This window comes from Mus caroli, unplaced genomic scaffold, assembly GCF_978045245.1.
Source record: "Mus caroli unplaced genomic scaffold, Mus_caroli_1 scaffold_18, whole genome shotgun sequence".
NCBI lineage: Eukaryota > Metazoa > Chordata > Mammalia > Rodentia > Muridae > Mus > Mus caroli.
Genome location: NW_028227273.1, coordinates 71,645,032 through 71,669,381, shown reverse-complemented (window position 1 = coordinate 71,669,381; position 24,350 = coordinate 71,645,032). Strand labels below are relative to the sequence as shown.

The 24,350-nt window shown below is 38.6% G+C and overlaps 1 protein-coding gene across 2 annotated transcripts in view; it reads left to right on the top strand.

Annotated features, from left to right (window-relative positions):
* LOC110312333 (uncharacterized) overlaps positions 1-24,350 on the top strand; it is a 71,788-nt gene that overhangs the window by 22,908 nt on the left and 24,530 nt on the right. For both annotated transcript variants that reach the window (XM_085833046.1, XM_085833045.1), the window contains exons 2-3: positions 16,479-16,530; positions 20,175-20,259. In XM_085833046.1, the coding sequence (XP_085689172.1) occupies positions 16,479-16,530; positions 20,175-20,259 (137 nt within the window). The remainder of the gene's footprint in view (positions 1-16,478; positions 16,531-20,174; positions 20,260-24,350) is intronic.

The following is a 24,350-nucleotide window of genomic DNA, read 5'->3' as shown; positions in this document are numbered from 1 at the left end:
GGAGCTAAAAACATCCAGTGGAAGAAAGACAGCATTTTCAACAAATGGTGCTGGCACAACTGGTTGTTAACATGTAGAAGAATGCGAATCGATCCATTCCTATCTCCTTGTACTAAGGTCAAGTCTAAGTGGATCAAGGAACTTCACATAAAACCAGAGACACTGAAACTTATAGAGGAGAAAGTGGGGAAAAGCCTTGAAGATATGGGCAAACGGGAAAAATTCTTGAATAGAACAGTAATGGCTTGTGCTGTAAGATCGAGAATTGACAAGTGGGACCTCATGAAACTGCAAAGCTTCTGCAAGGCTAAAGACACCATCAATAAGACAAAAAAAAAAAAACCACCAACAGATTGGGAAAGGATCTTCACCTATCCTAAATCAGATAAGGGACTAATATCCAATATATATAAAAAACTCAAGAAGGTGGACTCCAGAAAGTCAAATAACCCCATTAAAAAATGGGGTTCAGAACTGAACAAAGAATTCTCACCTGAGGAATACGGAATGGCAGAGAAGCACCTGAAAAAATGTTCAACATCCTTAATCATCAGGGAAATGCAAATCAAAACAATCCTGAGATTCCACCTCACACCAGTCAGAATGGCTAAGATCAAAAATTCAGGTGACAGCAGATGCTGGCGAGGATGTGGAGAAAGAGGAACACTCCTCCATTGTTGGTGGGATTGCAAGCTTGTACAACCACTCTGGAAATCAGTCTGGCGGTTCCTTAGAAAATTGGACATAGTACTACCGGAGGATCCAGCAATATCTCTTCTAGGCATATATCCAGAAGATGTCCCAACCGGTAAGAAGGACACATGCTACACTATGTTCATAGCAGCCCTATTTATAATAGCCAGAAGCTGGAAAGAACCCAGATGTCCCTCAACAGAGGAATGGATACAGAAATTATGGTACATTTACACAATGGAGTACTACTCAGCTATTAAAAAGAATGAATTTATGAAATTCCTAGCCAAATGGATGGACCTGGAGGGCATCATCTTGAGTGAAGTAACACAATCACAAAAGAACTCACACAATATGTATTCACTGATAAGTGGATATTAGCCCAAAACTTAGGATACCCAAGATATAAGATACAATTTGCTAAATGCATGAAACTCAAGAAGAATGAAGACCGAAGTGTGGGCACTGTGCCCCTTCTTAGAATTGGGAACAAAACACCCAGGGAAGGAGTTACAGAGACAAAGTTCGTAGCTGTGATGAAAGGATGGACCATTTAGAGACTGCCGTATCCAGGGATCCATCCCATAAGCAGCTTCTAAACGCTGACACCATTGCATACACTAGCAAGATCTTGCTGAAAGGACCCAAATATAGCTGTCTCTTGTGAGACGATGCCGGGGCCTAGCAAACACAGGAGTGGATGTTCACAGTCAGTTATTGGATGTATCACAGGACTCCCAATGGAGAAGCTAGAGAATGTACCCAAGGAGCTAAAGGGATCTGCAACCCTATTGTTGGAACAACATGATGTACTAACCAGAACCCTGGAGCTCTTGTCTCTAGCTGCATATGTATCGAAAGATGGCCTAGTCGGCCATCACTGGAAAGAGAGACTCATTGGACTTGCAAACTTTATATGCCCCAATATAGGGGAATGCCAGGGCCAAAAGAATGGGAATGGGTGGGTAGGGAAGTGGGGGGCGCTATGGGGGACTTTTGGGATAGCATTGGAAATGTAATTGAGGAAAATATGTAATAAAAATATTAAAAATTAAAAAAAAAGATTAAAAAAATTTAAAAACGTATTTGAAAACTAAAAACCTAAATTAAAGAAGCCTACTATAATTATTATTTAATACTCCAATTTTCTCTTTGGAATAGAAATAATTTGCTTTTCACCTGGGTTAAAACAAAACAAAAGTATCTGAAGAGACAGTTATTGCCCTAAGCCATGAATTAGTCAAAGTTAGTAGAGTGCCTAAATTAAAGCCTTATTTGCCCCTTCGAAATATATTTCTTGGTGCTAGAGCAATAGCTCAGTGTGGTTAAGAGCATTTATTGCTGTTCAAAAGGATCAGCAATTTCCTATACATTGCAACATATTTCCTTCAAAGGCTACGGAATGTAGACTGTATGTTCTTTGTCCAGCTCGTCTGGATGTGTCATCACTGTCTGGGAGGCACAGAGGTGGATGCCTTCCTAGTAGGGGTGAAGCCTCCTTTTCCATATCCAGCTCCTGTATTTGTATCATTGCCATGTACTGTGTACTACTGAGCCAAGAAAATGTTTGACTCCCAACAACCAAGTGGTGGCTCATAGCTGTTTGTAATTTGATTCCCAGTGTATTTAGTGCCCTCTTCTGGCACTTGTGGATACTGGACACACACAGTACACAGACAAAGCATAGGCAAAATATATATACACTTAAATTATTTTCAAAAAGACTTTGAAAAAATAAGTTTTTTTTCTGGTTTTCCAACTCCTAATTTAATGCTCAACCAACTCTAAGGTAGAAAGAAAGACCACATGAAAACCTGGTACATGGTCTTCACTTGAAAAGCAGATTATGATAGAATCTGTTTATAGTACTTATTGACTCTGTTACCCTGCTAAGCACTACACATTATCTCAATGAATCCCTATAAAATCTCTAAAGAGTTCAAATTTTCTGCTATTTTTCTTAAGATGGGTGGAGAAGCTCTAGAAAGTATATTATTACCAAGATCCTGCAGCTAGCCTTAGATTCATCTGGTAGCCAAGCCTGTGAGTTTGTTGTTGTTGTTTGTTTGTTTGTTTTGTTTTTTGTTCGTTTCACTCAGTCCTGTAAAACTTCATGAATGGGGGTGAACGCTGCTTCAAAGCTTAACCAGATGGATCGACACTAGAGGTATGATCTGTTTTAACCTTAATCCATAGAACTCCTTCTGAGAACTCCTCATAGCTGAAATGTATTACTATCAAAAGTGAATGCTTTGATGAATTAAGTATACGCTCCAATTTCCTATACATTGCAACATCTTTCCTTCAAAGGCTAGGGAATGTAGACTGTATGTTCTTTGTCCAGCTCGTCTGGATGTGTCATCACTGTCTGGGAGGCACAGTGGTGGATGCCTTCCTAGTAGGGATGAAGCCTCCTTTTCCATATCCAGCTCCTGTATTTGTATCATTACCATGTACTGTGTACTACTGAGCCAAGAAAATAAAGGGGCCTATGGTTCAAGACACCTCAGATTATACAACCCAAGGAAAATGTGCAAATCACATGAGAAAAAAGAAGAGAGCAAGCTATATATTTCTTCTATTGTCTGTACTGTCTAGGAAGTTAATTTTTAGTGTTAAGATTCAAGACAGACACTAATTATACTTCTCCTTGAATTCATTAGTATGTCATTAAAAAGTTCATGTGTTTCCATGTCCACTTAAATGAGCCTGGTTCTGGAAGGGCATCCCTGAAAACAGTCTGGTAAATTAGGGATTTTCCCTCACAAATATCTAAGGGTATGAGCCAATCCACTCTAAAAACTTTATATCAATATATGCTTTGACTATCTCGTACAACAAAAACCAGTTCAGATCTTCAGGTCTTAGGTTCATGAAAAATATTTGCCCTCAAAAGTACAATTAGAGAATGATACATTTGATTCAAGATTGTGATTCAAGACAAGATTTAAAGCCTTAAACTTGACAATCACAGTGAAGAAATATATAGGAAACAGTTTAGAAAATATTACAAGAAGCAGGGAATTAAAGGCTGAATGATTTTCATACTCAACAGTTTCCAAAGAAATATGGACAGGATTCCTGTGTTACATTGCCAGGGAAATAGCCATTTTCTCTGATGCTCTTCTCTGAGTTTCTATCTTGGAAACAATACCAGAACTCTTCTCGATATTTCATACCAAGCTGTCAAAAACACAAAACTAAAATAAATACAACTCTGTTTAGGAAGAGAGATAATTCTCTTATAAACAACCAAACAGCAAATACAAGCACATGACATATGACTTGTCAACAGTCCCACAGGCAGGAAAGTATGGAAGGATATTTTTAAAGTGGTGAAAGAAAGGACCTGTCAATCATGCCACCATAGCAAGAACAACTGGCTCAAATTTTCAAGGAGAAAGGGAACTTGAAAAAAAAATGAAGTAACAGCAGTCATTTATGAAAGCATCCTGACAGATCATAATTAGAGCAAACTATATGTAGAAAAAAATCTAAGAGAAATTATCCATGCAAAGAAAAATCACAGACAAGTTTCAAGGATGGAATTAGACAGATATATCATCTAAGGTACACAGAAATAGAATTCAAGTTGATTTCATGCAACAAATGCAAACCTGTTTCAACACATAGGAACACATAAATGTATGTCACTACATATCTAGGCTCAATGAGAGAAGGAACATGGCAATTGTTTGACCAAAAGCCAATTATCCTCAAAAGTGTGCTTTTTTAAAAAAATAGCAAGAATATTAGAACCTCAACCTTACTTTGCATAACACACAGTTTTTGAAAGACCTCCCATGTCCACCTTTTTAATCTTTTCCCCCGATTTTTCTGGACAATCCTTATCAAAGCCTGTCACAAAAGAACAAGCTCCTAGTCAATTCAAAGGATCATCCTGGAATAAATAGTGGAAAATGTAAGATCCAGAGCCAGACAATGGGGAAGAATGCAGTGAAATACATCTGGGCCCCACTAGGTCTTTGTGCTCATCTGCACAATTCCTAATGAGACTGGGCATCATACTATTTTATCAAGATTGAGAGATGGAGATCCTATTGTTGGGTGTTTCCATCAACGTCTACTGCTAGTTCATAGCAGAGAGTGGAGGGTGTCATTTCTCAGAGATGGATCCAGTAATGAGTTGGCTGGATGCACTAAGAGACTTCCCATCTATGCTTAGACAGGTAACATATTCAACTCAGAGGGTCCCACTCAAAGAAAAGATATGAAAGGAGTAGGCCTGATACATTCATTTTTGCAACTGCCTTCTCCATTATTTCTATAGAAATTCTTTTTTTTTTTTTTTTGTTCTTTGTTTTTTTGTTTTTGTTTTTTGTTTTTCGAGACAGGGTTTCTCTGTGTAGCCCTGGCTGTCCTGGAACTTACTCTGTAGACCAGGCTGGCCTTGAACTCAGAAATCCGCCTGCCTCTGCCTCCAGAGTGCTGAATTAAAGGTGTGCACCACCAATGCCTGGCTCTATAGAAATTCTTTTTTTGTTTGTTTGTTTGTTTTAATTAGGTATTTTCCTCATTTACATTTCCAATACTATCCAAAAAGTCCCCAATACACTCCCCCCCCCACTCCCCTACCCACCCACTCCCACTTTTTGGCCCTGGCGTTCCCCTGTACTGGGGCATATAAAGTTTGCAAGTCCAATGGGCCTCTCTTTCCATTGATGGCCGACTAGGCCATCTTTTGATACATATGCAGCTAGAGTCAAGAGCTCCAGGGTACTGGTTAGTTCATAATGTTGTTCCACCTATAGGGTTGCAGATCCCTTTAGCTGCTTAGGTACTTTCTCTAGCTCCTCTATTGGGGGCCCTGTGATCCATCCAATAGCTGACTGTGAGCATCCAGTTCTGTGTTTGCTAGGCCCCGGCCTTGTCTCACAAGAGACAGCTATATCTGGGTCCTTTCAGCAAAATCTTGCTAGTGTATGCAATGGTGTCAGCGTTTGGAAGCTGATTATGGGATGGATCCCTGGATATGGCAGTCTTTAGATGGCCCATCCTTTCTTCACAGCTCCAAACTTTATCTCTGTAACTCTTTCCATGGGTGTTTTGTTCCCAATTCTAAGAAGGGGCACAGTGTCCACACTTTGGTCTTCGTTCTTCTTGAGTTTCATGCGTTTAACAAATTGTATCTTATATTTTGGGTATCCTAAGTTTTTGGGCTAATATCCACTTATCAGTGAGTAAGAATGCATCTGCCCTCTCTATTCCAGATTCCATGATGCTGCTCCATAGATTAAAATCCAAACAATTGCCCTTCCAATAACAGATGGGAAATTCTTTCACATGTTCAATGTAATTGTCTCCATGTTTGCTCAATAACCACCCAAGTTTCTTTTCCAAGAAACATAATGAAATGAGAGATGCTGAAGAACTCTAGGTGACAATCCAGGTACCTGTTACTTCTAGTTAGTGAGCATCACTCATCATAGTACACAAACGTCCTGTGCTTCCCACTGATTCACTCTGAAAACAATCTGTCTAGAATCTATATGTTACATACTGTTATCCAAGAAGAAAATTCTAAGTTAAAGTGCATGAAGAATCTTATCTCTGCCTGCTCTGTGTCCACACTCACAGCTCTCTAGTAACTAATGTTTTAGAAAAAGCAACAGAAAGAACTGAAAGGCATAATGTCAATGGGAGTCCATATTAGTACAGTCATAAGGCAAGTCAGTATTCAGTTTCCCTATAACTAAACAAGCTAAAATTCATTTAAAATTCAACTACATCACTCATATGGTTCTGTATAAAATGGCTAATTACAGTACATTTTTTCAATATTGAACAAATACCCATAATCGACATGCATAGAAACCAGAACAGCAAATAGAATCAGAAAATACATGCATGGCATGTGAATATATAGCTAGCATCTGCTTATATTAAAATACTGTAACACAGTTGATGAGGTTTCTGCTTCCTAAAGATTCTAGTAATTTGTTTATGAACTAAGTAATCCTTATTATATATGGAATATATGGAAAGCACAGAGAGTTTGAAAACCTTGAAAAGATTAAGCCAGAATTTCAAAATCAACTAAAAGTATTGCGGTAGATAGACCAGCTTCGATGGCCCACACATTTAATACCAGCAAGACTTGTGTTAAATAAGTTAATTTAAATTATTTAATTAATTAAATAATTAAATAAGTAAATAATTTAAATAATTTAAATAATCAAATTGAATATAAAGTAACTACTGAAACTTTTCAAAATTAGGAGGTCAGGAAACAAACTTTGAGCAAAAGAATTTTAATAACTTCACAGTATGCTTAAATGAAGGTAAATAAATTTATACAACATTGATAAAACACAAATAGATGCTAATGGAATAGGGACACCATCAAACATAGACACAGTCAAATAAATTACAGTTTCTTCTGGTGTTAATTATTATACACAAAATCAATAATATGTACAATAATCATGACATACAGTAGAATTTTCCAGAACCACTTTGACAGAAACAATGTAGAAAAACCAATCTCATATTCCATCATTCTTCTGATAAGATGGACCAGGCCCAATGATATCTGTTCATCTCACTCTCTGTTTTCCTTCCACGGAGCTCCAGTTCTCAGGCAGCCCCTGAACTGATCCACATATTCTCCTCCTCCCCACATGGTTGCTTTGGTCATAGACAGGAACTGTGTTTATAAATGGTTATAGAATGGTACTAATATTGTGTGAGGAGTACAAGGTGATATATGTTTACATTGTGTACCACATTACAAATTTCCCAAGTCACTGGAAATTTGTGATGATTTAGTGACACAAACATCATCAGGCAGAGGGGCTTCAGTACATGAAAATACCTAAAATTGACATCACCAGTCTGTCCAGTTGCTTGCATTCTCAATATTGTTAAGAGACAGTCGGAGGCTGAAGTTTTCACTGTCTCGTGATTTAAGTACATCACCCCTGATACAGAAGCAATTGATACAACTTATATGATCTTTGGCCCATAAGTGTCAAAATATACTCTTGATTGTAGTAAGCATTTGAGTTTGTTTATCTTCTTGCACTGAAATCCATGACACATTTATGTAAATGTATATGTTTGTTCATTATGCTCTGCCTTGAATCTAAAATATTCTAATATTTTCTTTAGAGTTCAGAGCCATGAAGCACCACATTCCAATTTGTACGATGTCTCTCTCTCTCTGGCAGTTTTGTAGTTTTATTTCCTATGTCCTCCTGTAGAAATCTCACTGTCTTTGTTGAATGCAAGGATCTATGTATGGCATTGGGGGAAAAATCTGTTGTTTCTAAGCTAATATGTTAATGTCTAATGCCTTGGGGTCCCTGAGTAGGGTCGTATTAATCTGGACACAGGGGATGCAGAATAACTGTGAACCACTGCATACTTTATTGAATTTTCCAGTATCTTTCATAGGCAAAGAAGAATAAAGATTTCTCCCCGCTTCTAATTCTCAACAGCTTCTGTTTCTCAAGCAATAGTTTATCTGGGTTCACGGTGACCCAAACCTCCTTGCGGACTGAGAAATCTGTCAGCAGCCCAACTCTTTTATGTGTTGCATAGTTTAATTAAAACAAAGTAAATTTCTCATGAGAAAGTAATCACAAAGGCCACTTTCTCAGGCATGCAGCTTATTTAGTAGGACAACAGAATTTTCTGCTGAGAAAGTATGCTTTCACAGTGTACCAGTGTGCTAAGATTTACAGATATCCTTAAGTCACCTCACAGCTAGCAGGTTGGGAAGAGTCACTTCATACTTGTAATCCCACAGGCATATAATTATGAACAAAGGTCTTTCACATCTAGTGCCTCCTACTATCTAACTTCTCCAGTGGGCCTTTGTCACCCCAGTTCTGTGTGATTGTCTTTCTTGAGCTGGTAATTACCCTGACACTCTAAAAAAGTGTCTTTGGTATTCTATGGATTCTGTTTCACAGTTCATTGATTTAAGTGTCCATAGTAGCTAATTTAAGGAACAATTAAAGGGTAGGATATGTGGCTCAGCAGTTATAAGCACTAGTTGTTCTTGCAGTTTCCAGGTTCAGTTTCCTGTACCTGCCTGGGAACATTACATTATTTCAGACATCAGGTTCCACGTGATTTGTTGCCCTCTTGTGGCCGTTGTAGGTTCTGCATACATGAAGTACATAGACCTACATGCAAGGCAAAGATATCCTTTCAAATAAAATTAAAATAAGTAAACCTTATTAAAACTGAAACTATAAAAGATATAGAGGTATCGCAAAAGTATTCAAGATAACACTACAAGAAAGAACATAAAGGTGTCACTCCTAGTATGAGAGTAAATGTGGAGCCTGGATAAGTGGCAGGACAGCTGACACCTCATATAAACATTGAAAGAGTTAGGAATGATCCTTATGTATGATAAATAAAGTTGTTTGTATACATGGAACCCAGAGTTGGAGAATATCTCATGCCAATTGTAATGTGGAAAAAGAAGATTATATTGGTGATGTAGTTAGGTACATAGCAGTAAATTTTATGCATACCCACAATAAATGTAGAACAATTTATAATACAGGATAATGTTGTTATCTAGCATCTTATCGACAAAGAAGTATGCTATGAAAGGAAAATTAATTGTATCAAATGCCATGTTCTTCTTATTCTAAGGTATAACCACATGACCCAAATCTCAACCTTCCTTACTAACCGGTAAGGTGTGGTATAGAAAGGACATGTTTCCACTCTAAATAGTTTATGATCAGCTAACAGGAATTGGCTTCCATTTGCATTATTAAAATCAGTTGGTTTAAGCGCTGTGTATTAATTATGTCTTTAGTCACACTCAACAAACTATTCCTAGTTGTTCATATGTGAAGTGCATTGAAATCAAACACTTGAGTGACATTCTCATTGTAACACTCACTCCAGTGCAATTGTTTGCAGCTGAGCTTCGAAGGTCCTGAAGGCCATGTATCTTCTCTGAGGAAATTAGACTGCATGTGGTGTGTTCACTGGGAGCTTTTGGGTTTGCTGCATTTCACAGTCTCATCTACAGTTCTGTCAAAGTCCGTGTTGCTGCTGGGACTTCCCCTGACCTTCTCATGGAGCCATTAAGAGAGGAAAAATCCCATTTCTATTCCTGAGAATTAGGTCCTTCCCCTTTTGTTTATTTAAAGACAATGAATTCTCCACTCCTGTGCCCTTTGGTTTCTGATGTGTAGAGTTAGTAGAGCTGTTGAGTGATATCTTTCTCGTTCTTCAATGTAGCAGATTTCTCCCCTATTTTCTCATATTGTATGTCTCAGAACTACAGTCTGATGTTTTTGTTCTATTCTAGCTCTGTTTTTGTTTTTGGGTTCTTTTAAATGAATTTCTTGACCTCATTTAATTATTATTCTTCTTGTTTAGCTTACTGTGTAATTTCTCAGTTCCTCAAGGAGTTGAGAAATATCTGCACTTGTTTTCTAGAGATTTATTTTAGTTTTTTTATTTATCTTGTTCTTTGAAAATTCTCTTGATTGTTGTTTGCACTTGACCATGTGAAAAACATGAAGTATTTTGCCAGAAATTTGGGAAAATGAAGAGTAATTCTGCTGAAATGGTGGGGAAGAAATACAAAATGCCTCTGGCCTGTGACTAGGTAAGATCAGGTGGCTAAGAAGTTAGCGATAAGGGGATCTGCTCTCCAGTACTTACCCTAATATTCTTCAATAAGAAATCATAGAAATTTACAGTGACTGTTAAGAAAATTGCCTGAGATAATACAAATATAGCTATGATATGTGTGCATATGAACAGAACAGTGATTCTATAATAATGTAAACATACTATCTGTTATCCACACATGTATAATGAATGCTTACTTTGTGACACGGGAATAACATAAGCTATAACACAGAGTTAAATGAGCTAGGAGACTAGGCACATGTCACATATTCCAAATTTCTTGTGGAAGTGATTAAGGAACAATAAACCAAGAGCTGGAGAGGTGGCTCAGCACTTAAGAGCACTTGGTGATCTTGCAGTTTACAGGATCAGTTCTCCATATAACATGGTGACTTAACAACCTTCTATAACTCACATTCCAGAGAATCTATTGTCCTGTTATGGCTGCTGATGGTACTGCATTCACTAGGTGCACAGACCTACCTGCTGGAAAACACTTGTATACATAACATTAAGTGCATAAATCTTAAGAAAGCGGAAAAGAAGTCTAGAGGTCTTCCTTCTGTCAGATTCTAGATATTTGTTGCCTTATATTAATATATCTGTGCATATTGAAACAATCTTGTATCCTTCAGATTTGGAGAGTAAGATGGTCAGTGCATTTGTGATTTCTTCAAAGCTCCAAAAAGATTTCTCCTGTTTGTATTCCCACCAGTGGTTACAATACGGATCTGATTTGCCATTTCCTAAGCTCTGTTTTTGGCCATGTGATTATTTTTGAAAATATTTTGAGGAATATCTTAATATATAGTTGTTGCTGGTTTGAAACTCACTATGTAGACAAGGCTAACAGCAAATTACAGTGTTACATTTGTCGCTACATCAAGAGTGGAGAGGTTAAAGTTGTGCCCATCGGACTTGGCTTCATTGTTTCTTGTTTTTGTTATTTTCATTTTCTGTGAATAGGTGTTTTGGCATAATGTATGTCTGTGCAACACATGTGTCTAGTGCCTATGGATATCATGTATAGGCATCATATCTGTTAGGAAGGTAGATAACAATGGTTGTGAGCCAGATTAATGGTGCTGGTGTTTGAACCCAGGTATTCTGTGATAACTGTAGCTGCTCTCACCCACTGAACAATCTCTCTATCCACCAATTTGTTTTCTTTGTGTAAGCCATTCTTCCTAGTGGAAGATGGAATATCAGGGTGTTCAATTTGTTATCCTCTCATGGGTAAGTAGTATGAACATATTAATGAATACTTTTGGGGACGCTGGAAGCCTTTTAAGCTACAATCTATGAGATTTATCCTAATTTATTTTCAACATGCTCATCATTGGTACAAGAAAACTGGGAAGTTTAGTGTTTTTGTTTTTGTTTTGTTGTCCTTGTTTTTTTTTTTTTTTTTTTTTTAAACTTCTCTATTCTTCAATGTTCCTAATGCTGTTGTCAAGTGTAAAGATTTCTGGTGGTGTTTTCAGGTTATAAATACAATCATACCATCTATGAAATGGTTAAGTGCCTTAATTTCCTATTCTATCTATTTGCTTTTTTGACTCTCTCAAATTTCTGTAGTTTGTTACTTTACCATTATTGTTACTTGTGTCTGGACTTTTGTATTTATGTCTGTGCACCATACATGTGCAGAGACTACAGAGGCCAAATGATGGCATGGACTCCATTGGAACTAGACTTAAAACTTTGACAATTTTAATGCACTGCTATTTGATTGTTGCTCTAAAACCCCTGTCTTTTGGGAAAAAAAGCCAGTGCGCCTAGTCATCAATCTTTATAGCTAGGTTAAAACTATATTAAATACAACTGGGAAGAATGTGACACTTTGTCTTGTTACAGTGTCAGCTCAGTACTGTACATTTTCTTCTTTCTGGACTGTAAACTTAGAGTGACCAATATGCTTTTTATTGTGTTGAAATATGTTTCTTTTATTCTCACTTGTACTAGGGATTTTGTGGTGATTTTTGAACATTAGTTGAGGAAATACTGTTATTACTGAGATTTTATTGTATTACTGAGATTTTAATTCAGAAGGTACTGTTGGCATTTTGGCTGATACATTATCGTTCATGTTTATTTTTTTTTTTTCCATTCCCAGTGAGTGTTAGTGCTTTCCTGTGTTATACATGATGGTTTCTTTCTCTGGTATTCATTTGTTACTTACATGAAATGTGCTCTTTTATTTATCTTCATGGATAATTCGTGTCCGATTCTTCTGTGCATGTTTTATCTGATTATTATCTAAGGAGGGTCCTGGGTGAAAACCCTGTGTAATTTTTTCCCCCCACATTCAAGTACACTTCCTATTCTCTCACTTCTAACAGTCATTTTTTTCTGGGTGTAATGCTACAGTTGACATTTATTTTCTTTCAAGCCTTTAAAAATATCATTTCATGCTCTGCTGACATTAGTGTATGTCCAACTATTCATGAATATTGTATTTTCTAAGCCTCTGTTTGTGCTAAAGGATAGGGGAAGACAGCTGGAAAATAGATTCACATGGTTCCAGCACATAGATATGGAAAAAGCAGGATAGACCTGGGAGATGAGAAAATCTCTGTCTCAGAGAGAATATCTTTAGTAAATATATACTAGAATTCTGAGGCTACAAACTAGAGTCCTACTTTCTGAACAGCACACATAGCTATTTGAGCTTTTCTTACTTTAAACAATTCATGTTGAAACAAATGATAGTGACCTTTGAATGGAAGGCTCAGAAATGTAGAAAAATGTCTGTTCATAAGTAGCTGTGTATTTGAGGAAGTGTCAATTCCAGATTTTATAAAAGCCCTGCATCATGGATTTCATAGGCATGAAACCATATAAGCATATAAAACCCTGGTTTATTCATGCCTTCCCAGAATACCCTCTTAATCTCCATGAATTTGAAGCTGCAGTTCTGTTTTTTGGGGGTTTTTTTGTTTGTTTGTTTGTTTTCAATTGAAGATATGGAGAGAATTATGTCACGGGACACATTCATTTGCAATAAACAATACTGCTGAAAGTGAAAAGCAGCATCTCTCACTGGTGCAAGAATATTTGATTTGTTGCTGATAGACTTGACATTTGTCAGCCTGTATGTTAAAGACAAGAGTGATAGAGTGATGTGTCAGGCACAAATGCTCGTTCATTTGAACATACATGCAAAAATAATCATAAAATACTTGCAAAGAGATTTCAAGATCACATCAAAAATATCACCAAACATGATCAAATAGGCTTTGAAGGGATAGTTCAATGTACAAAAATCAGCAAATATAATACACTATACAATACTGCAAAAAGACATGATCATCTCATTCCATGCAAAAAAGGTCTTTGACAAAACTGAATATCCCTTCTCCATAAAAGTCCTGTAGAGATAAAAGATATGAGACACATCTAAACATAATGAAGGCAGGTTACAACAAGCCTGGAACCAGGATCAAGTTAAACGAAGAGAAACTCAAAGCAATTCCACTAAAATCAGGAACAAGCCAAGAATATCCACACTTTCCATATCTATTTAATAAAATAATTGAAGTCTTAGCTAAAGCAGTTAAGACTACTGAGAGAGATACAAAAAGATACACAGCAGATTGAAAAGGAAGAAGTCAAATACCCTTATTTGCAAATGATATTATAGTATACCTGTGACCCAAGAATTTCCACCGGGCAACTCATACACACTTTCCCCAAAGTAGCGGAATACAAAATTAAAGCTATTAAATCAATAGGTTTCCTATATACAAATGACAAAGGGACTAAGGGGGAAAATTAGGAAAGCAACACCTTTCACAATAGCTTCAAAAAAAAAAAAAAAAAAAAAAAGAGTATGTTAGTGTTAACTCTAAGCAAACCAGTATATGACCTGTATGATAAAAACTTCAAGTCTTTGAAGAAAGGAAATTGAAGAAGACAATTAGGAAGTAGAATGGCTATCCTACCAAAAGCAATCTACATATTCAACACATTCTTTGTTGGGAGCTATTAAGACAACTCTTGATCTCTGAATTGGGCCTCTCCCCCCGAGAAGAAAAGGGGGTCAAAAGCGGGCCACCGACACACTGATTCCGAGAATGTTCCAGCCCTACCGATTCCAAGAATGTTCCAGCCCTAAGCCATTGCCGATGTCCTGACCACACCCTGATACCACCAAGTTCCTGCTTCCCCGTGTAGCTGCCAAAAGAAAGAATTTCTATTGCCCCCCTCCCATAAGTACTTCCCCTTTTGCTTGTATTGCCCTACCCCTCCCACTGATAAGAAACTGTACTTCCCCTTTTGCTTGTGCATTTAAGCCTTGGACCTTTTTCAATAGAATTGGGGCTTTGATACATTCCAGAACGGTTTCCGTGTCGTTATTCGTACAAGGCCCTCATCTCTCTCTACCCCCCATTTGGTTCTTAGGAGGAGGTCCCCTCGTGACCCTCGAATAACTGGACCTGCTGGACGGGTCAATTCTTTATCCAAATTCCAGCCTGTATCTTACAGACCAGAGTGATAAAGTGATGTGCTAGGCACAAATGTCCTTCCCCTTGAAAATCCATTCATTTCTATGTTCATTTCCCTTACCATCTCGATCCTGACCATGAATCCCCTGTGCTTGAAATTTTAAATAATGCAAACTCACGACATTTTATTTTTTCCTGGCCATCAAGATTCTGTTGTGCTATCATTATATTTTCACTTACACAAACTGGGTCTTATGCTGATGTTTTCATTCATATTATGGTTGCTATGCTATTTACAGATAAATATTCGGGAAACATATTTGCATTACCTATTCTCTTTGCTATTGTGGCCAGCACAATGCTCCTGGAGTTTAACTTTATCCATGCTTTCCAAATTTCAAATGCCCTGTTCTACCACTTGCAGTTTCTACCAAGTGTCCTTTACCCCTGCAGCTCCCCTGTGAGTTTGCGCAGCTCCCCTCTTATTATTATCTGTCCCATACGTTTTTATCCACATTTTCATATGATTAGCCTTTCTTGTATTTCACATGTTTTGAGATTGGCTTTGGGAGGAAGCCAGGCTTTTTTACTTACTTTTAGTATTTTGTGTAGGGAATGGAAAGAAAGAAATCAGAATTGTGGGTATTTGTTGCCATTTGCTGAGCGTTTTTAAAAGCTCAGGAGGCTTGTATCCTAACTTCTTAGTTAGGCTGCCTATCTTTTATCTGAGGGGTTCAGAACTCAATATGGGGCTCAGATATTGGGGTGCAGCGTCCTTATCAAGTTCTGGTGTAACTGGCAGCAAGCATATCGGAGGCTGTGCAGAGCAGGTCTAGGGCAGCCTGACTGCTGGAGCTTTGTAGCAGGCTGCTTGAGACTAAGTGGGAGGGACCGGAACCTCCCCGGGGCGCCGGTACTTGTTGGGCGGGGAGGGAGCCCGCAAAAAGAAAAAAAACCAGAGGGTCTAGGAAAGTAATTACAGAAAAGAAAGCGCCTGGCTTGAAGAGTTTGGGGGAACCACGTGACCGGAACCGGGGCTGTAGTGGGCAGGTCTAGGAGAGCAGCTCCAAAGATCAAGTCAGATAGGAAAATTCACCATTCCCTTAGGTACTTAAGTGAATAACTTGTTCTCTAACCAGGGACTGGTTTTCCTGTCCTGGTTATTTCTGGACCTAGGGAAAACTCTGCTCACCTAGTTTCCTGGCAGCGGGCCTGGAAGAGTCAGCCGTCAGCTGTGCAGCTGTGCACCGCAGCCCGGCGGCCCTGGAACCTCCCAGGTCAGAGGCGCTGCAGGGCTGGGAAACGGGCGGGAGCCGAGGTGGGGGTGGGGGTGGGAGTTGTTTTCCGTGGATGCTGCTCTCCCAATTCCGTTGTGGATATCTTACCGTTGTCGGGAAGTTTGAGATCCTGTGAACTGGGATTTATCGTGATTTTTTTTTTAATTTATCGTCCATTTACCAGAATATTCAGTCATAAAATTACCCATAAAATATCTGGTAGAGCAGTTGCATTATTATATGCTGTTAGTTATTGTAACAGTCCCTGGAATGTAAATTCATTCATGCTTTCTAACTGCCTCGTTTTACTAATTGCTTATTCAAGAGAACGCCTTTGGCTCCGGTTAATAGGCATCCTCCAAGAGCTTTGTATATAATTGTCATATGAGGAAACGGTACAGATTTTTTTTTTTTTTTTTTGAACCAGGAAGTGTTGGAAGCCGACCCGAGGCTCACATGAACCGGATTTCACCTGGAAGGCAAGCTGGGGCTGAAAAGAGAGGGGAACTAGGCGGTGGAGAGAAAAATGGAGCTAAGTCAAGATTCCTGATCAAAGCTCAAATGTTTAACGGCAAATGCGTTTATAAAGGGGGGTGGGGGAGGCCCATTCCCGCCAATTCATCCTTGGAGCCTGGAACCAGCTGCAGGTGATGTTGGCGTAGGATAGGGGGAGGTCTCCGGAATAGCTCCGGGGCCTCTCAGCAGGTAGCAGTATCTTGAAGGGGAACAGCGGCAGTGGCTGTACAATAGAGTGATCTAGGTAGGAAGGCTCTACCCTAGGTAATCTCCTTAGTAGCAGCAAGTTCAAGGTCTGGTTTAGCCTGCTTCAGGCTGGGGGAAGTTACTAGGAAGTAGACCTTATCGAGCGCTACAGTTATTGCAGTAAACATTAACATTTATTAAGCATACTTTTTATTGCCCATGAATATTCATCTGAGTTGTATGCAGTTTAGGATGTAAGTAAAGCATTGAGAAATGGGTCAGTTTACAGGAAGCCTAGAGCCAATAGCAAATTAAATGGAGAGAAATTCAAAGCAATTGCAATAAAATCAGGAACAAACTAGGCCACTCACTTTCTCCACGATGTCTATTCAGTATGAAACTTGAATTCTTAGCTAGCACAAAAAGACCGCTGAAGGAAATAAAGAAAATAAACATTGGATTACAGAGGAAAAAGTAAAAATTTTCTTATTTGTAAATGATATGACAGTATTATATATAGCTGACGCAAAAAATTCCACCAGGGAACTTCTACAACTGAGAGAAAACTTTCCCCAAAATAACCAAAGACAAAATTAATGCACAAAAATCAAAAGATTGTTGTTGTGAGACTTTTAAGGACTGCATCTATTTTACGAGGGGTTAAATTGGTCTATTTGTTTATCTGATGTTTATTTCACTTTAGAATATGGAACCTATTAATTAAATTATCCATTTCTTTTAGATTTTTATCAATTATGTAGAGTGGACATTTTTAATATGCTTTATGATTCTCTGGTTTTCCTCTGGGTCTGTTGTTATGCCACATTTTTGTTTCTGATTTTGTTAATTTAGATATTTTCTCTCACCCTTATAGTTAGTTTGGATAAGGGTTTGTTGATCTTGTTGATTTTGTCAAAGAACAAACTCTTTGTTTCATTGATTAGTTGTATTGTTTTTATATTTCTATATAATTGATTTCAGCCCTGAGTAAGATTATTTCTTGCTGTCTAGGTTTAGTTTCTTTCTTACTTCCATCTTAACCCATTTTTAATACAATAGAGTTGTTCACTTTCCATTTGTGAGCACTGTACAACTGAATTCTTTAAGACAGAGCCAAATAACACTGCTTATTTCTGCATCTTAGATAGCCACCAGCTTCTCCATAAACCACTGAGTTTTCAAAAAGGACTTTCTGTTTCGCATGGTAGAGCTCCTTTTACATGATTCCCAGAAGACAAAATGGTTCCTGACTAAGCACTACCACAATATCACTATCTAGTGATGAAAGCTACAGCACAGGATGAATTCAGCAGAAGGGCTGAATGGACTGAGAGACTTGATTTCTTGAGATTTTACTATGAGGTTCAGATATCTAGGTGCAGTGTCCTACTAGATCCAGTTCAGGTCTAGGCTGTCAGAAATCATGTGGAGAGGCTGTGCAGAGTAGGTCCAAAGCCAGCCTGGCAGCTGCAGCTGTGAGGCAAGCTGTCTGAATCTGAGTGGAAGAGACCTCTTCAGGAGGCTGCGATACTATTAGGACCAGGAGAGTGAAGAGGAAAAGAAAGTAATGGGATAGACTCTTAAAAAGGTAATTAAGGACGAGGAAGCTCCAGGTCTGAAAGGGGGTTAGAGCTGCTCCAAAGATCCAGGCCAGAGTGAAAGGAAAAGCCACCTTGCCTTTACTACCTGGAGGAGCCACGTGGTTCCTAACCAGGGGCCTTTTACCCGGGCCTGGGTTCTGTTTGGAAACCCTAAAACTATTCTGACATGCAGTTTCCTTGCTGCTGGCTGGGAGAGTCAGCAGTTAGCAGAGCAGGAACAGGAACCTCAGCCCTGAACCTCCTAGGTGTGAGGGGCTGGAAAACTGGTGGGCGGGGAGCAGGTGTGTGTTTTCTGCAGCTGCTCTTAAGGACACTACCCTCTGATAGCCTATGAACCTGGGTTTATCTTGAACTTTTCATCTATATTCTGGTTGGTACAGTAGTTTTCAACATTATCTCTTAGAGCATTTTTTTTTTTTTTTTACTATGTGTAGTTTGTACACGGGGTTGCCTTTGCTACAGCAGTTGCAAAGCTCTAATTCAAATTCATCGGTGTATTTTTACCTCCCTTTATCCACCATTTTGCCTGTGCAAGAGAGTGTACTTTGGCCTGAGAAATTGGCATCCTCAAGAGAGCTTCATCACTATTAGTACTATCAGGAACCATTGCAGATTTGATTGAATCAGAAAGGAAGGGTCCAGAGTGAACCTGGCCATGAGAGGAGAGAGGCTGGGAGTTGGGGAAAGGAAAAGAAGTGAGAAGAGAGCAGGAGCCAAGAAAGCACCTAGGCAAAGATGTCCCTTTTAATATTATTTCCTTTTGGACCCTGGGACAATGAGCTGAGGTGTATATTTTACATATCAAAGCAGACTCGGTCTCCAGATTCCCCCCTCCCCCCCAGCACCCCTCAATCCCTACCTGGTATACCCTGTCCCAACTCTGAACTTTCCAGCCCAGGGGCTGGGCTGACCTGCCTCCAGAGGCTCTTCCCTATTTAGTCCAGATATTTTGCATGCTCTGTACCCTTCTCTCATTCTCTCCCCTTCCTCACTCTCTGTCCTGCTCTTCTCTCTGCATGCTGGCTCATTCACTGTTTCTCTCCCCTCCTCCTATTGTGACTCCCCTGGCCTCAATCCCAGGGGACAGTGAGCTACCCCCGGAGCCTCTTCCCAATAAACCTGCAATTAATATATTTTTTCTGATTTGAATTGGCTCATTTCACTGGTAGAGAAATAACCTATCAGATATGTTGATGAGCACCTGAGTAAGCCATTTATCCTGAGTTTCTTTGAGGCCTAACAAGTTCTTGGCCAGGCCAGTATACATGCTATGAGAGGATGATATTTGGCCAAGCTATTTTTTTTATAGCTAGAAAACTCAGTATAAATTGGAACAAAACGAGAAAGCACTTTTTCAATAATTATGTTTGCTCACATACATTAGAAAAATGTCTTTAATTGAAGAAAAGCACTGTGCTCATGCATGTGTGGCCAAACTTATTTATTTCCTGGTTTGTTGACATTGAGTTCTGTGACTGTAGACTTCTTCCAGGAGTGGGAATACCTAGACCCTGCAGTCAGGGCTCCCCCCACCCCCAACCTTCTTATAGAGAAGTGCAGCAGTATGAATTGTGTGGGTCAGAATAGTTTTCTTGCAGTCTTCTTTGCTCCTCCTCAGGCTTCCTGGGAAAACTACTCTACATGTGTGCGAACTCTGTGTATGAGTCTCATATTGCATAGAATAAAATGAAATCCTCTGAGCAAAAGAGACATTTATCATGTTCTTTCATGTTTATCCTTTAGGCAGGTGTGAGCATCTTTCATTTTTGTTCGTTGAAAAGTTCCAGGTACTTTCTGAAGAATTTCTTTCCCATATGCAGGTCTGTCTCCCACTGTTCAGCCTGATCTGTTTACCCGTGAATCAGAACTCAGAACACTGGATGGTGACTATAACAAAGGATTCAGGTATGTTAGAAAGTTGAGCAAGGGGTGCAGTGGGTCTCAAGTGAGTGTAGAAAGAGGATAGGACATGAAATTCTATTTGTCGGTTTCTCTCTTTTATAAAGATTTATTTATTTTTATTTATATGAGTACGCAGTAGCTGTTTTCAGACACATCAGGAGAGGACGTCGGATCCCATTACAAATGGTTATGAGCTACATTCAGTTCTCAGAAATTGAACTCAGGACCTCTGGAAGAGCATCAGTGCTCTTAACTGCTGTGCCATCTCTCCAGTCCCACCAGTTTCTCTTTAATTAATAATTCTAGAGGATTTCACTGAGAATAATACTATGTGTAGTAATATTGATTTCCAGTTTTAGGCTGTACAATAAGCGATCAGCTGTTCTCAGTATTTGCTTATTTTGAGACTCTGAAATGACTGTTGCCCATGAAAAATAAAGTTTCATTGACTTGCACCTGAAGCAGCATCAGGCTATGGGTGTGAACTGAGACATTTCAACATGTAGCTAATGTCAGTAATAGATTCCCTTCTAAGACCTTATTGTTGGCTTTTCTCTCTTCTCCCTCTACAATTTCCTTGGTTTGTACTGTTTGCTTTAGCTTTGTGTCTCTTTGCCTTTATTATGCTGAAGTAAGTTCCTGCTGTCCTCACATCCTTGAGAGCTTTTGTACTGAGGAAAGTTTTTTTTTTTTTTTTTTTTGCATAGGGCTTTCATGTATCTATTGACATATTCATTTTTCTTCACTCAGAGTTTCTGCATCATTGGTGTCTTACACTGATAAGTTTATAAACGTTGAAACAGTCTTGAATTGGTGTGAACTCAGCTTTTTGTCCATTTCCATGAAATTTACAGCCAGTTTCTGTGTCTTAGATCCTGGGAACTGATCTGTGATTTTTTTTCTTTGCATGTATTTCTCTGGGCTCTCTTGCCGTGGGTATCCAGGGAAAGCCAGCCTTGTATGATGACTTTTTAGTGTTCTTCTTCTTTGTATATTAGGCAATATTCTCCCTTTGATATTAGTGTAATGTTTGTCTAAGAAAAGGAAAATTCCATGTTAATATGTCCTGTCCTCAGACACTGTTAGAGGAAACTTCCTGCAGGTGGTTGATTTATTCAGTTATTTCTAAGAACTCTTAAATTCTGATTTATTTGTGTATGACTTTCTTCATCTGTGAATAAGGTAACACTGCCATCATTGTCATACTTTGCAGTGTCCCTTTTTTAGCTTTAGTTCTGTGACACAGAGAGTCACTCTTAGTTTCATTAGTTGGACATTGTTTTGTCTGTACTTTAATCTCTGCATAGAAACAAGTTGATATGTTGACACATTCTATTGTCTTTGAGTCTATTTCATTAATTTCTATTTACCTGATGAATATCTTTTAAGTTCTATGGCAGACTGATGCTTCCATGCTTGTATGTCAGGTACATAATTATGGACAAAGGTCTTTGTCTACTAGTACCTCCTGCTGCCATAGTTGTCAATGCATCTTTGTCACCCTACTTCGGAGGAGTGATTGTCTTTCCTGATCTGGCACTCACCCAGATAATGTTAGAAAGTGCTGGGTGGTCTGTGAATTCGGTCTCATTGTTTATTGTGCTATATCTTCATAGTAGGTGGTTAAGGGACAGTTAAGGGCACATGATGTAGCTCAGCAGTAAAGGGTACTTTTTTGTTTTGTTTTGTTTTGTTTTTGCAGTTTCCAGATTCAGTTTACAATATTCCAGAACTCAAGTTCCAAAGTATCTGTTGTCCTCTTATGGCTGTTGTAGGCTCTGCATTCATGAAGCACACAGACCTACATGCAGGCTAAAATACCCCTCCAAACAAATTTAAAATAAATAAACCTTATTTAAATAAAAAAAAAGAAACTGTAACTATCTGGAGGTACTGAAAAAGTATTCAACATAATACAAGAACGAACATAGAGGTATCACTCCTAATGTGAGAGTAGAGATGGAGCCTGGATTTGTGACAGGATAGCTGACACCTCAGGTCAACATTGGAAAAGTTAGGAATGATCCCTGTCTGTGACAAATAATGTTCATGAACATGGAACCCATCGTGCAGAACATCCCATGCCCTTTGTGATGTGGGAAAAGAAGATTTATCATACTGTTGATGAAGTTAGGTACATAGCAGTAACTTTTTTGAGAATCCACCCTAATTGTGGAAGGGTATATAATACAGAAAATAGGTGTGTGGCAGAACCTTCCCCTAATGAATAAAAATTTCAAGGGACCAATCAATGGCCAGTGGATAAAGAAGGTGGGCTGGGAGTTTTAGAGAGGGGAGAGAGAGGAGAGACAGGGGAGAAGATGGAAGAAGAGAAAGATGATCCAGACTGCATGTGACTTTAAATAGCCACAGGTAGCTATGAATATCTTAAAAGGGATGAATAATTACAGGACAGTTTGTCTTATCTAGGTGGGCAGTTTATATCAATTGGCTCTGAGTTCGTTGTATAGATGTTTTGTGGGGTGAGAATTTACTGATATAAATACAACTGATAAATTACAAGCCTCTAGAATTTTGATTTTCACCTGGTTATGGGAATTTGTGTCAGCTAGCCACAGCGGGTGGATGGCTAGGAATGTTGAGCAGAATCCTCAGCAAGAGAATCACAAGATGGGCTGTCAGTGCATAGGGCTAGCCATGGAGGTGGCAAGACTGCTCGGGCCAGAGAGTAGCCGGCCATAGCATGGGATGGTGCTTTTTTAAATATTTCCCACAACATAGGTGTTATCTAGCATTCCATGGACAATGAAGTCTGCTATGGAAGTAAAGTGAATTGTGTCAAATGCTACAGTTTTCTTATTCTAAGGTATAACCACAGACTCCAAGATTTCAAGCATCTTCTATGATTAGTCAGATGTCATGTAGGAAGGACATGTTCCTACTGTAAATAGTTCATGTTTAGGGAATAAGACTCAGTATCTGCTACTGAAGTACAATAAGTTGGGTTAAGGGCCCTATGTCCTACGTCACACCCAACAAACTCTTCCATGTTGTTTATATGTAAAATGCATTGAAACCAAGCACATTGAGTGACATTCTCACTGTCACAATCACTCCAGTGCAGTGATCTGCAGTTGAGCTTCTGAGGTCCTGAAAATTGTACCATACTCTAAGGAGAGTGTGCTGGCGTTTTTTCACCTTCATCTCTACACTGCTGTCAAATTCCCTGTTGTTGCTGTGACTTTCACTGACTGCATGTAACCACCTTCAGAGAGATCCCATTTCTATTGCTGCTCATTAGGTCCTTCCCCTTTTGTTAGTTTACAAACAAGGAGTTCCCCTTTCCTGTGTCCTCTGGTTTCTACTGTGTATGTTAGTGGAGCTTTTGAGTGATGTCTTTTTTCTTCCTCACTGTTGAGGATTTCTTTCCTGTTTTCTCATATTTTAGCTTTCAGAGCTACAGTCTGAAGCCTTTGTAGTATTTTTTTTTTGATACTATGAATTTTCTGTTTTTACTTGTTTCTTCTTGCTAAAATAATTGTGTGTGTTCTGAATTCCTCAAGAGTTACATAGATAGTTGCATCTAGTTTCTAGAGATTTAATTTTTTTATTTGTCTTGATCTTTAAAATTTTCTTGATTTTTGTTTGCATTTGGTCATTTAAGAAATTTGAACCTATTATAGAAAGTTATGGAAAATGTAGAATAATTTGCTGTGGAAGAATTGAGAAATGATGGGGATAAAATACAGACTGCCTCTGGCTTATGACTGGATAAGATCAATTGGGTATGATGTTAGTGATAAGTGTCATCTGCTGTCTCATTCTTACCCTAATATTCTTCAATAAGAAATCATAGAAATTTACAGCAATTGTTAAAGGCAATTATATCACGTGATACAAATATATCTTTGGACTTTAGCAGGCATCATGCACAAACACTGAGCCCACACACATGTATACGTTGCAAAAATACTACTACATATAAGCTAAAATAAAAATACAATAAAAATGTTTAAAAGCAATGAGGCCAAGTGGGACACGAGGTTGATTTTGCCCTATTATGTTTATATATAAATGGTTCTAGAATATTCTACTGTACATCATCTCATGATTAGCCTATTACACACATTACT